Here is a 14184-nt window from a genome sequence, read left to right on the forward strand (position 1 = left end):
AACCACAATTACCAGCTCTGTTTCTAACACTAACAAAAGCCTGGCAAAACTCAGAAGAAGAAAGTCCCGCACTCACCAAACCTTGCAGCCAAGACTTCAGCGCAGTCGTTCCGCTGCAGGCAACCAGTCATCACACAGGGCTCGTTGCGCTGCTCCCGGATGGTCGTTGTGCTGCTCAGCATACAGTCAACCGCATCTCTTCGCTGCTGGCCTCCGTTGTCGCGATCTCACCGCTGGCAACCAGATGTTGGAATCGCACCGCTGGCACGAGTTGTTGGAGTCTCGGTGCTGACGCCCGTTATTGCGAATGGGTCGCAAGCCCCAAGGGTAGCGTTGGCCTGGCGGCCTGGGGCACTGGAAGCATCCGAAGGTCCCGGCAAAGCATGAGAAGACTGGTAACAGAACAACTTGTTTATTCTAACATAGCAAAAGAGCGGCCGGTCAGGTCGACCGAAGTGGAGAGACGGGAGAGCACGTAACTCAACAGTACAAATCGGAGCCTCTCTCCTGGCGTCCGGGGGCAGCTGCTCTTATACTCTCGGCGTCGCGGTCCAAAAGGGAAGGTCACGGGATGAAGGTCACGGGACGGCGGAGCATGAGCCCACGACGGCGCGCACGGTCGAGCCGAGAGACCTGCTGAACCGAGTGCAGTGACGCATCGCCAACCCGCCCACACGACGGCGCGAACGGTTGAGCCGAGAGACCTCCAGGCTCCTCATTCGGGGAACTCCGCTCCCCGGCTGCCGCGCTTTGACAAGCGTGGGCACACACACACACACGCACACACGAAGACACGTGGCACTGAAACACGCCTGGACACGCTTGGCGGGTAGGCGTTGCGGCGGCGTTGAACGGGCCAAAATGTCCGCCGCTTTGAACAAAGCCCCGGCGTCCGTTGCATCCGCGCCGGCATTACCGCGCGTTGTAGGCGAAACGTAACAATCCTCATACAAAATTAACAACTACACTCTGTCCTCTGTCACTTCCCACAAATATTTAGGTGTTCACATTACTAACAATCTGTCATAGCAAACTCACATTGAATACGTGACAAACTCTGCCAATCGAACACTAGGTTTTTTACGTCGCACTTTTTCTCGCGCGCCCTCTTCCCTTTAATTTGCATTGTATAAAACTTTAGTAAGGTCTAAACTAGAGTATGCTTCCTCAATTTGGGATCCATCTACAGCACCGCTAAGATAACTTACTTGAAGCCTTTCAGAAACGCTCTGCACGCTTCATTGTATCCAATTATTCCCGCAGTGCCAGTGTAGCCGCCATCCAAACTAGCCTTCATCTGCCAGACCTGTCTGCAAGAAGCAAACTCGCCCGGTTATCACTCTTTCATAAAATGTACTATACTAACCCAGAATTAAAAAAAGTGACCTTTTTATATCACCCCCTCATATTTCATCGCGAATCGACCACAACGTCAAGGTACAAGTATCAAGATGCCACACAAACCATTTCTTCAATTCTTTTCTGCCCAAGACAACACTTGAATGGAACCACCTCCCCGCCTCTGTCGCCAGCAATCCTGTTCATTCATCCTTTCAGAATGCTATATCTAACATTATATAATGATTCACCACTCCTCTCTGTAACGACATCAGGCATTAAGAGTATCTTAAGTAAATGAATAAATAATATAGGAGTATACAGCGCTCCACGGCTAGTGTATGGCTGTGATTATTGCTAATAGGAACCATTACGTGATGGACTGCATGTATTGCTTTCTAGGAATAACCTCGAGTGAAGCAACAAGTCTGCGCACATTTGGCCAGGGAGACAAAGGCCTGCAGGTATTCTCACACATATACGGCTGTCTCATTACAAAATTTCGATTTACGTGCGTATTTATTATTTTTGTGTGTAACGAATTTAGCAACTTTCTGTGGCTCTAACCTATAGGTTAGAACCACAGAAAGTTAGAACCACCGATAGCCGTAAAGCTCCTTAAGAGCCATGCATATACGAGTATTAATTTACAATCATTGTAGAAGTGGATGAAACAAAATATGTTAACTTCCATAACTCAATTTTATAATTGAACTAGTCAACCTTAGCTATCGGTAATTTTCTTTGCTCTGCTGGCTCGTTGTGACTATGTTGCACATCAGAATTTCCAACAAGTGGAGCGGCTCTAGCGGCTCACTGCTCTCTGCTTTGACACTGCAGGGACCCAGTTGTCAGAGACAAACTCGCCACAAGGCATGTCTGATAACCACTTTGTTGATGCAGGTATGTGCCGATAAGGGAGGACAAAGTTAAATAAGTCATTAGCCATTTACCCCACACTACTAATGAATTGAAATTGTGCTTTTCAAGTGAACAGATGGAGCAAGAACGGGGACAAAACACACCTCATCATTGTTGCGTAGAGAAGAGTGCGCACATTTTGAAAGATATGAATGCAGTTTTCAGTAAAATGGTTTGCTTAAAATGTTCTTGAATCCTACTAAGCTTTAATAGCGTTTATTTACGATATTTTTCATACTTCCAGCGGCATGTACTACGACTGCTGAACACGCTTCGCTTCATGCTAGAACAAGCGCACACCCTCAACAAGTTGTGCGATATACTACCTACTTCAGTCACCGAATGCGCAGATCTCTTAGGCCATAAAGTAAGCAGTCTTGAAGAACTACAAGACATTGACGACAAGCTCGATGTTGGAAAATTTAAGACGATGCTAAGTTATGTTTCTTTTTTCATTTTGTTTCAGTTCATCTAACTCGTAATGAATATTCAAGGTGTTGAAACACTGCAGTTTTGCTATATCAACAGTGTCACGGGATTTCGTATATTGCTTACTTGCTTTATGACTTAATACTCTTTTTCATATTGCCACGGAACAGCATTTGCGATCACGAAGAGGCGAGCAGTTTGAAGACGACGATTAGAGGCTAGCGCGGGCCTCTTGGCCAAGTGCGGCGTATTTCCTTGTATATATGCTTGTAGATAGCTTTTCGTCTTCGTCTTCCTACGTAACATATCTGGTGGAAGTTGACGTTCCCTGCACCTCGTCACGGAGCTTCGCAGTGGACGGTACGTCGAGCCTTCCTTCATGGCTCCCGGCGACGACAACTCGACTCCGCCGGCTTTGACACCTGCTGCCACTTCGACGACCTACATCACTCGCCCCGCTGCCCGTGATCCTGGCGTATTCTCGGGCAAAGATGGGGAAGACGTCGAGGACTGGATCAGCCCTTACGAACACGTCGGTCGCAATAACCGGTGGCACCGGGACCCTAATATCATGATCGCCAACGTAGTCTTTTATCTCGGTGGCGCACCTCGAGTTTGGTTTCGGACGCACGAAGATGAGCTCACCAGTTGGGATTCGCCTAAGCAAAAGCTTCGAGACTCGTTCGGCAACCCCTACGGTCACCAACTTGCCGCGCAGAAGGCGCTTTCCGGCCGTGTGCAGACGTCAACAGAGCCCTATGTCACGTACATTCAGGACGTCTTGGCTCTGTGACGCAAAGTTGACCCACATATGACTGAGTCAGACAACGTTTCCCACATCCTCAAAGGCATTGCCGATGACGCCTTCAACTTGCTCGTTTTCGACAACGTGGCGATGGTTGATTCAGTTATAAAAGAGTGCCGCCACCTGGAACTCGCTAAAAGCCGACGTATCGACCAGCAATTTGCCCGCCTGCCCAACACCCCAGCGACATCTTCCTGTGCCGGCGCTACTCGTCCCAACAACGCTCGCGATGCTACCAGGATCGTCCGGCGAGAGATCGAGGCCGCCTACCTGGCTGCCTTCTACTCCATCCCCACCAACACATCTGCAGTCACGGTTTCCCTGATCCAGGCAGTTGTCCGCCAGGAGTTCAAATACATGCGTCTTCACACCAACTGCTCGGCCCATCGCCCTGATACCCACCCGGCTTCTTCGATTCCGCCCCGTCCCGCATCTTCTTACCCACCACGTTTCCGCAACCCATCTGAATGGCGAACTGCTGACGACAAGCCCATTTGTTATCACTGCCATCGATCGAATCGGGCACATTTCTCGGTACTGTCACATTCGCTGGAGTTCCCCGACCCGGTCTACTTAACTGCCTACTATCGCCCCCCAGGTGGCCCTTCTCGTCCCTATGCCGCACGCTACAATAATACCGCCACTGTGTCTCCTGCGCCGAACCGCCCCTGTACTCGTTCGCCTTCGCCCCAACGACGACAATCTCGCTCTCCCCAGCCCCGTCGCTCCTATTCGCCGACTCCCTTCGGACGCCGCTCCCAGCCGGAAAACTAGAGGATGCGGCGCCTCAAGGTGTCGCTGCATTGCTCCCTACGCCGCCAAATCCTCTACTGACTTTGCCCACTCCTCTGAACCTTCTTGACGTGCAAGTCGGCGGTGTTTCTGTGTCTGCCCTTATAGACACTGGGGCGCATTTGTCGGTAATGAGCGCTGACCTTCGTAACCGGCTGAAGAAAATAATCACGCCCGCCACGACGCCTGGGGTCGTATTCTGAAACGTTCGCCTTACGCGAAAGTTTCGACCTGGCCACGCCTCCGCCAACGGCGCACGCTGAATGGCTGCTTTGACAAAACCGGAAATTCGCTTGCGCCACCTGGTCGTTCCAATCTACGTCATTTTAACGTCACGGTGTCGTTGGGTGCTCCGGACATATATTGAATAAGCGAAGACGTCTTTTGGCGTTCGGTTGCTGGTGGAGTCTAGTAGAGGGTAGAAAGGTGGTAGCTTATATTAGTGTTTTTGATGGCGGTGCTGCAGGTGTTGTTTCGCGACGATTATTTATTGATTATTGTTGTTAGGTTGTGTTCCCTTGTGCAAGTGACACGTGCGGGTGGCGGTATTCTTGGTAAGCTGACAGCAGCGCCATGAACAACGCACTGCTCGCGTGGTTCCTCGCGCGACGGCGGGAACCACATACCCGCTCCAGCCGTGACGCCTTCGCTATGAGGGGAGAAGCTTCTCGGCGGCATTTCCGGATGACGAAGAGTGCCGTCCGGCTGCTTTACAGTGAGCTAGCCCACTTGCTGGAGCCGCTGACCGCGGAGGGCCTGAGCGTTGAGGACCAAGTTCTCTGTACCCTCAGGTTATTTGCAACAGGCAGCTTCCAGTCGTCAGTCGGCAGTGAGGCGACCATTGACATTTCCCAGCCGTCTGTAAGCCGCTGCATCGCGAAAGTCGCGCGGGCCATTGTTCAGGTTGGGAAGGAGCAAGGATGGGTGGCCTTCCCAAGCACCGCCAGCGAGCGAGCTGCAATTAAGCAAGGGTTCTCGCAGCGCGGCAGACTCGGCGGCGTGGATGGCACGTTCATCGCCATCGTCGCTCCGAAGCTGCCTCCTGCGCAGAAGGCAACGTACTGGTGCCGGAAGGGCTATTCCGCCCTCAATGCAATGGTGGTAAGCTTTTAAACGAAATTGCATGTAATTGAGCAACAATTAATGGATAGTCATTGGCCTCACCGTCACACAATTTTCTGCAATCTGTTTCAGGTTTGTGACTCGGACTTGAAGGTCCTTTATGTTGACCCGCGGTTCGCTGGCTCGTGTCGCGATGCGCACGTGTGGCGGTACGCGTCGCTTCGCCGGCGCATTGTCAGCGGCCGCATTGCCGTCCAAGACGGCGAGTACCTTCTCGGCGAGTAGTAACGAAGTTGCTCTCAAAATAAAACTGTACTCGATGCGTGTGTATGATGTCCTATATTGTGTAAGATGCCAGAAATACTAAGACTGCTATCTTTTTATGTGCAGGCAACAGTGCCTACCCTCTAGAGCCGTGGCTCTTGAAACCTGCGCCCGGCCACCCTGCCCTCCACACAGCGGAAGGGCGCTACAACGCTGCGCACATTTCCGCAAGGTCAGCGGTGGAGCGCTCCATCGGCGTAATGAAGAGCCGCTTCCGATGTCTGCAGCGACAGCGCGCCTTATATTACGGCCCCAAAAAGGCAGCTACAATTGTGGCAGCGTGTGCGGCACTGCACAATCTGTGCATTGACGCAGATGTGCCGCATACGGGTCGCGTGTACTCTGAAAGAGACGACAACGACGGCGACAGTCCGCACGCCTCAAGCAGCTCGAGATCACAGGGTGAAGCACCTCGGGCCAGGCGGGCACTGTGTTTGCGCGTGCACGGCAAATTGCAGTACTCTCGATTGCTCGTATCGGCGCTTACAGCATGTACATAGAGCGGTTTGCCATTCACGTAACCTGCAACGCTAGGCTGTAACAGTTTTCCCAGCAGTAGTGGATTACACATGCAGTCATTGCCACTCCTGGCATGTGCTTCAAGAACGTATGCTGCCCTCCCTTGAGGCTGCCGTACACTAACACTTGCCCTTCTCCATTGGTAGTGTCGGCATTGTGCCAGACACTGCAATGTGCTGGCGCTAGTCATGTTGCGCTGTAACCGTAAAGCCCGGAATACATGGAGCGTTTTTGAGGCGATTTTCGCCTCACGGCGCCGATTTGACACCCGGCGTCGAGAAAAACGCCCACCGCCGCCGATCAGGATCGGCTAGATCTTGACGCGGCGCGAACGCGTCTGACGCTACCGGAAGTGCCTGTCGGAGTCACTTCCGTCTATTTTCGGCGGGAGCGGCCAGCCGTCTCACCGTTCCTTGCCGTTCCTTGAACACTTCGCGCGCGTGCGCTGGTCAGCACCATGGCTACGTCGGCGAAAGCATACCTGGTAATGTGTATAGACATATTAGTGGGGTATTTATTGCATAATTTATTAATTATAACACAAGCAAACAACATATAAGCATTGTTCGTTCATTTAGTGGCAGCCAAAACATTTTTGCCTTGTCTGGCCACACTGCGGCGGCGTTCGCCGCTCGTACGCCTCATGTAGCCTGGCCGGCGTCCCGCCAGTCCGTTTTTTTCTTGGCGCGCGATAATCGCAGGAGAAAAACGCCCCATGTAGCCCCCGCTTAAGAGCTTTCGTACCAGACGCTGCCACGTGCTGACGCTTGTTAATGTGCGCTAGAAGTAAGCGTGTCTTCGTGCCAACACTGCCATGTGCTGGCATTAGTCCTTCTGCGCTGGAAGTTTGCGTCGTTTTGTGGCAGTAGCTGCCTCCCCTTGCTGCTGCCTTGTGCCACCTTCTTATTGTGCATTAGAGGTGTGCGTGGTTATGTGGCAGCGGCTGCCTCCCCTTGCCGCTCCCATGTGCAGGCACCTGCCGCCGCCTCCTTCTGCCCGAGAAGGGTGCGTCGCTTTGTGCCAGACGCTCTCACGTGCTGACACTTGCTCTTCCTGTGCTGGGTGTGCTTGTGGTTTTGTTGCTGCCTCCCCTTGCCGCTCCCATGTGCAGACACCTGCTGTCGCCTCCTTCTGCATTACAAGTGTGCGTCGCATTTCGGCTGTTAGTGCCTCCCCTTTCCTGCTCCCTTGTGCTGACACGTGTGTTTGTGCGCTCGAAGTGTGTACGGTTTTCTGTCAAGTGGTGCCTCCTTTCTGCTCCAATGTGCCGACACCTGCCGCCATCTGCTGGGGCATTAGATGTGTGTGTGGTTTTGTGGCAGTTGGCTGCCCCACCTGATCTACACGTGCGGACATTCCTTTTCGTGATAGAGGTGTGTGTGTTTCTGGTGATGTTTCTGGGAATTCTTTTAAGGGGGCGCTTCTTGTGCACTGTCTGGGCAATGGCTTGCGCTACTCAGCATTGCCGTATGCTAGCTGCTGTCTTGTTCAGCAGGTCTTGTGGGATGCAAGGGTCGAAGCTACAGTAATGTGTTCTGGCTGTCGTGCCACTGGTATCCCTGCTAGTTTTTTTTCTTTTTTTTTTATTGCGATAAAGGCTTGCCCTTAAGCCAGAATTCTTGGAGCGTATATGTGTATTATATGTGTGCTGTGAGGCCTGTGTTGTGTATGAATTGAAGCAGTGTTTTGTGGAATCTGTTGTCATGTATCCAGCGGTCATAGCTGGTTGCTAGTTGCTGACTGCATTTGAGCAGTAGCACCAGACGCAGGGCCAGGAAACGCTGCACTCAGTGGGAATAGGAGCAGATTTAGTGAGGCAGGTGATGTGAATGTGATTACACGTCATCTCCACAACCAGCGCACTATCGTTCGTGTGAATGCATTGGCATCATGTAATTTCGCCATCCTCACAGCAGTGCAGCCTTGCTGTCATGGATAATAATATGCCATCGCACCAATAACGCCACACCGCCGCGTGCAGGGTCGGGGAAAGAAAAGTGCACGATTCGTGTGCATCATATGTAGCGTAAACACAATATGCACCGTGGAAGGTGGAAGTTTGCGATGACAAGTGGTGCAGCAAGGCGTGCACCACATATCTGAAAAGAAAACGCTGTTTTCTCGATGCCGTCAGTTCATGATATTGCACTACCACACTACCACTTCTTCAGATATGCCATGCCATCGTTTTTGTATCGTAGTAGTTAATCCACCTTCGTAACATCACTGCTATCATCCCCTTGTCGCAACATTGCAATAACTTCAGCATCACATTTCTGTTGTCACCATTTCCACTCCAGCACAGTCTTGCTCGCACTGGCATTGTAATGGCACTGCCATTTTACCATTGGTATCTTTTCAAATCCAGCACGGCATTGTCGTCACGTCTCTGTTTCTTCCCTTGAGTTGGCAGTGTAATTCACTGTGCTGTCACTTCCATGATGCTTTACTGACATTGTGACTCCATAGCAGGTGTGCATTTCTTCGTTATGAAGACTGCATTGTAGTCACGCAAGTGTGCTTGTTGCATTAATGCAACTGTGATCAGACCATTCTTGTTGCCCTAATGGTGATGTCGTTTCAATATCCTTGTAGATGCAGCATCGCTGCGCCTTCGACATGTTTGCATTCGTGGCTACTAGCCTGTCGCATGTGCGTTAATGTTGCTCTTTAGCCTTTCTGATGTTACGGCAGTGGCAGCGTTCCATCATTAACATTACGTTGGTGTCATGTGGTGACATTCATAGTGTTGCTGTCATTCTGATGTCTTTGGTGCTTCTCTTTTCGTGACAGTGCCCGGCAACTGAACGACGATAAAAGTGGATGCTAGAGAAAATTAGCCCAACTAGGACATGTCATGTGCACTTGGCAATGCTCGATGGACGGCAATAGTGTTCCTCGTGAAATGCCGTTAAAAGTGTGATTACGCATACTTTTTTAAGCACGTGAACATCACATATTTTCACGGCACTCTACGTCCCCTGATGCTCCAATGCCGTGACATCGGCTATCTCATACTTCTGCGTTACAGATGCACGTGCTGTTGTGGGACTTGTTTCGTCATACGCGTAATCTGTGTCATTGACTGATGTGGACTTCATCAAGCAAGAACTGTCAAGCAGATCCTAAGGGAATGGGAAGTATTGCGCTCCTACGTGAAGACAAGACTATGGTAACATTGCTTTAGGTGTTGTGATTGTGCAACAATGTTGAAACTGCTCGCAACATGTGGACAGTCAGTGTTATAGCCTCGTGCTGCGAAATACTAGTATGACGTTAACACAGCTGCGCACGAAGGAATTCAACCAAGTTGAATTGCATGTCTTGCCAAGCATACAACACATGCACTGTAAACAAGGCACAGGCTCCATTTGCTAATGACTGTTGAGACTTTCCTTGTGTGAGAGCTGTTTGTGACATTGTGAGTGGTCGTAAAGGCCTGTTTGCAAAAGCAAACGTGCCTGCATAGCATCATATTAGCGACAAATATTTTGTAAGCGACCATAGCAATCGTGGCTGAATCATTACTGCCATCCAGCGCCATACTGGTGAAGTGCCTTAGCCGCAAGGAGACCCGCCGTGGTTGCTCAGTGGGTATGGTGTTGGGCTGCTGAGCACGAGGTCGCGGGATCGAATCCCGGCCACGGCGGCCGCATTTCGATGGGGGCGAAATGCGAAAACACCCGTGTACTTAGTTTTAGGTGCACGTTAAAGATCCCCAGGTGGTCGAAATTTCCGGAGTCCTCCACTACGGCGTGCCTCATAATCAGAAAGTGGTTTTGGCACGTTAAACCCCATAATTTAATTTTTTTAGCCGCAAAGACAGAACTTCCACATAGTCTGCAGCGCCACCATGCCATGGAACGATTCTGGAAATGTAGAAGCTTATTATATTTCAGTACTTCACTCCCAAAACGGTGCCAACGACATGCAGAAGTTGACTCATGTTTGCTTTTTCCTACCATGGATTGTTGCAACAGCTGTTGAGCGTCTTCTGTGGCCCACAGTTGATACAAGGATGCAATCGGGTTCTACAGCTTTTGGAATGGTGTTCAAGCTCAACGTGGCTCATTTGGCGAATGAGATAACGTCATATGATTTGTTTTCATCATGGCCGCCTCATTACCGCACTGCATTTCTAGCATTGTCATCATACATGATGCATTACGTTGCCCTACAGCTGTTACTGTTGGCAGCAGTGAAGGTGCGCCAGTGCGCATTGCAAGTTGCGTGTGACGCAAGAGAGCACTTTTTTCCAGCAGCACTAAATGGATTTTGCACAATGCAGTCGTTTCATTTGCACAATGCGTGGGGACACACATTCTGCGTTTCTGAGGATGTGAAGGCTAAATTACATTGTTTGCAATAGAATTTCGTGCGTCGTTGGCACTACAGACCTGCTCCATGTGTGCGGCACAGCGCCTTGGCACTTGACGAAAACATGAAACTATGACTTCCCCTCGTTCAGTAAAAGCAGGACAAGCGTTGGCCCCAAGGCGGTTAGGAATGAAACTGTCCACCTATGGAAGCAGCTATCATTACACAACCGTACGCAAGTGGGATAGTGCAGTGGACATGATGTTTCCCTTGACACATTATGTTTGGGGTGCCGTAGGAGTGTGTGCGACACAATGCAATGTGAAATACACGTAACTAAACGTGTACGTTGCCTTACTGAGGCGCTGACATATGAACGGAGAACGTGAATCTTTTGCGGTTCTGCAGACGTTACTTGGACAAATGTGCCACTAGACACTACGCGTCTGACATCATGAAGGCACAGCACGCATACGACGTTTTGTAGCAGCTGAGGAAACAGAACCGAGGCGGGATCAAATGCAATAGCATACAACAGCGTTACATGCATATTTGCAAAGCGCATAAATATTGCACGCTTGCTCATATCCTATTCCATAATAAGCTTTGAAATACAAGCAGTGCAAATGCATGTGTTTCCGCCGATTGTTCTATTCAGCGGGTGCGCAGAACATACGAGGCAGACATTTCCTGGCAAGCGTGTGTGAACCTCCTCGTACATTTGCTAATTGGAGGAGACGGGAAGCTCATTTCAAGATCATTTCGGCACATACCTTGTACGCGACGTTCTTGTATGAACTACAGCGTGCTATGGGTACAGAAACGTGACTGGAAGAAAGGTGCACAAGTGCTTGCGGCCCATTGAGAGAATTTTTGCTGTGAGGAGATGCCACAGTAATTCTGACTATATAACACGAAGAGGAGTATGGTACACTTTAAGAGCGAGCGCCATTAGCTTGTGAAGGGGGCAATGCTTAGTGATGCATTCTCAGAATGGGGCATTTCGGCTTTCTGAACACAGGCTAGGCCACATTGAGGTACGCTTTCTTGTCTTGGCGTAAACGCAAAAGTGAACTGTACTTCCGATTACGCGGCATATGCTGTGCCATGTGGCATGAAGTTGTACACTACAAAATAATCGGGAGGTATTGATGTGCAGACAAAGAAGCACGCATTGGCCACTCAAAGTACCTATGACAACCGTCATGTAGTGAAGGATGACCCTTGCTAGTGAAGTAGGAAAATTGTGTGAAGCAACAGGGGTCAAACTAGTTTCACATAGCTTCGTTAGGGCAACACGTGTTTCATTACAAGCGGACCGTAACTTATACTGCAGACAGTTCGCTACACGTATCGTACAGGGGCGTAGCCCGGGGGGGGGGAGGGAGGGCTTATGGGGCTTCAGCCCTCCCCCCGAAATTTTTTCGTGCTGTCCATGCACCGCCGACGAAAGCAACCCCCGGCGCCGGAAATCATTCTGGATTTTGTCTAGAATGTCTTTTTGACGCTCGAAAAGACATTGAACCGCGAAGATAGCGAACTCGGGCTGGATTTCGCGGCAACGCCCTTGCACCGAGTCACATAACGCCAAGCAGCCCCATCCAACCACAAAGTTTCAAGGGCGGTTTGATGGTGAGCGGGCTCGCCGCGGCATCTCGCTGAGGCCGCGGAATCTATGGAGCGCATGGATGTCAATTCCGAAAATTTATGGGTATAAATCTCATAAACTCTTGATGTGAAAGGTGCATTGACATTTGCAAAGTTGTGCTTTAGATTTTCAATTGCGAAACTTTGTGGGTTTAATGTTGTTATAAACATTTGACGCCAAAGGTCAATTGACTTTTCTAAAGTCTTACATCGGAACACACCACGAGACAAGTCAAATCAACACACTAGCAGACAAGTTGACAAAGCGCGCAGCGAGGTTCAATGAGACGAAGCGTTGTGGTGGTTCATTTGTGCCGCCATGCCACATAAAAAAAATATCAACATTTTTTTTAACCTACGCCAAAACATCCATGTCAAAACACTAAAGCCAGCCAAGGTAACTACGTTCTTATTTATTTTTCCTACTATGACTTTTATTCGCGAGGACGCATTGAGCCTCTTCAATTTTTTTTTGTTCTGGCTCAAACACTCAACACTAGATACTCAAACCTCAAACACTAGATACAAAAGCTATCCTTGGTCTTGATCTTACGAAGGCCTTTGATAATATCACCCACAGGGCTATTTTAGAAAACTTACAAGGCCTAGGAGTGGGGCAACGAACCCATGCGTATGTTAAAGACTTTCTCTCTGACCGTATTGCGCAAATCACAATCGGTGAAGCGAAATCCAAAGAGATAGAACTCGGAAGCCGGGGCACACCACAAGGATCAGTCTTATCTCCCTTTCTTTTCAATGTAGCTATGATTGGCCTGCCAACAGAACTAGAAAATACAGATGGATTACAGCATAGCCTGTACGCGGATGATATCACCCTTTGGGTAACATGTGGAAGTGATGGGCAGATTGAGGAAATCCTCCAAACAGCCATACATACGGTTGAGAAATATGTCGTGGATAAAGGATTGAGATGCTCGCCGCAAAAATCAGAATTACTTCTATACCGACCGACACGCAGGGGCCGTAAGAGTTCTATGGATAAACCAAACATCACGCTTTTTGTAAATGGCAACCAAATACCTATTGTCGACAGCATTAGAGTCCTCGGCCTCCACGTATCAGCGAACGGTCACAACGGGGAAACAGTCAGAATACTAGAAAACAGCGCACAACAAACAATGAGACTAATTAAGAGAATTGCTAATCGCCATTATGGGATGAAAGAGAACAATCTGGTACGACTAGTCCAGGCTTTTGTCATCAGCCGCATAGTATATGTAACCCCTTACCTAAATCTCCAAGTAGCAGAAAAGACAAAAATCGAAGGCATCATTAGACGATCATTCAAACAAACCATAGGTTTGCCGATAAACACATCGAATGACAGGCTGCTAGCCTTAGGTGTCCACAACACGCTCGAAGAACTCATAGAAGCCCATACGATAGCGCAATATGAAAGACTCTCGCAAACACCTACTGGCAGACACATACTTAACAAGCTTAGAGTAACATACGCATCACAATATGGCACTAAAGTAGACATTCCCCACGACATAAGGAAGAAGCTTATTATCCCACCGCTACCCAAAAACATGCATCCCGAACACCACAGGGAAAGGCGGGAGGAAAGGGCAAGGGCTATGCATAGGAGATTCCAACGCTCTCAGGACGTGGTGTACGTCGACGCGGCAGAGTACACGACTAATCAGAATATGTGTATCGTTGCAGTGAACTCAGAAGGTGAGCCTAAAGTCAGCGGATCTATTAAAACCAACAGAGCCGAGGTGGCTGAGGAATCGGCCATTGCTCTCGCAATGGCTTCCACACTGGCCACGATAATAGTCAGTGATTCTAAAACCGCCATTTTAAATTACGCAAAGGGGCGCATTTCGCCGGAATCACAACGTATCCTGGCAAACTTCCGCGGTGAGCGAGTTGTCCATATCATCTGGGCGCCTGCGCACTCCTCCCTCCCCGGCAATGAGGCGGCCTACACCGTGGCTCGAGGACTCACAAGCCGAGCCACCGGGGCGCCGCGGCTGGGGCTGACAGGGGACCGGATGGTTGGC

The 14184-nt window shown here is 49.8% G+C and overlaps 1 protein-coding gene across 1 annotated transcript; it reads left to right on the forward strand.

Moving 5' to 3' along the window:
- The first annotated feature begins 4969 nt into the window (after positions 1–4969).
- On the forward strand, positions 4970–7231 carry LOC126540798 (putative nuclease HARBI1). Its single transcript, XM_050187636.1, has 4 exons — positions 4970–5386; positions 5480–5624; positions 5738–5843; positions 7108–7231. The coding sequence occupies exons 1-4, from the start codon at positions 4970–4972 to the stop codon at positions 7229–7231; spliced, it is 792 nt and encodes a 263-aa protein (XP_050043593.1).
- The last annotated feature ends 6953 nt before the right edge of the window (positions 7232–14184 follow it).

The sequence above is a fragment of the Dermacentor andersoni genome, chromosome 2 (genome assembly GCF_023375885.2).
Source record: "Dermacentor andersoni chromosome 2, qqDerAnde1_hic_scaffold, whole genome shotgun sequence".
NCBI lineage: Eukaryota > Metazoa > Arthropoda > Arachnida > Ixodida > Ixodidae > Dermacentor > Dermacentor andersoni.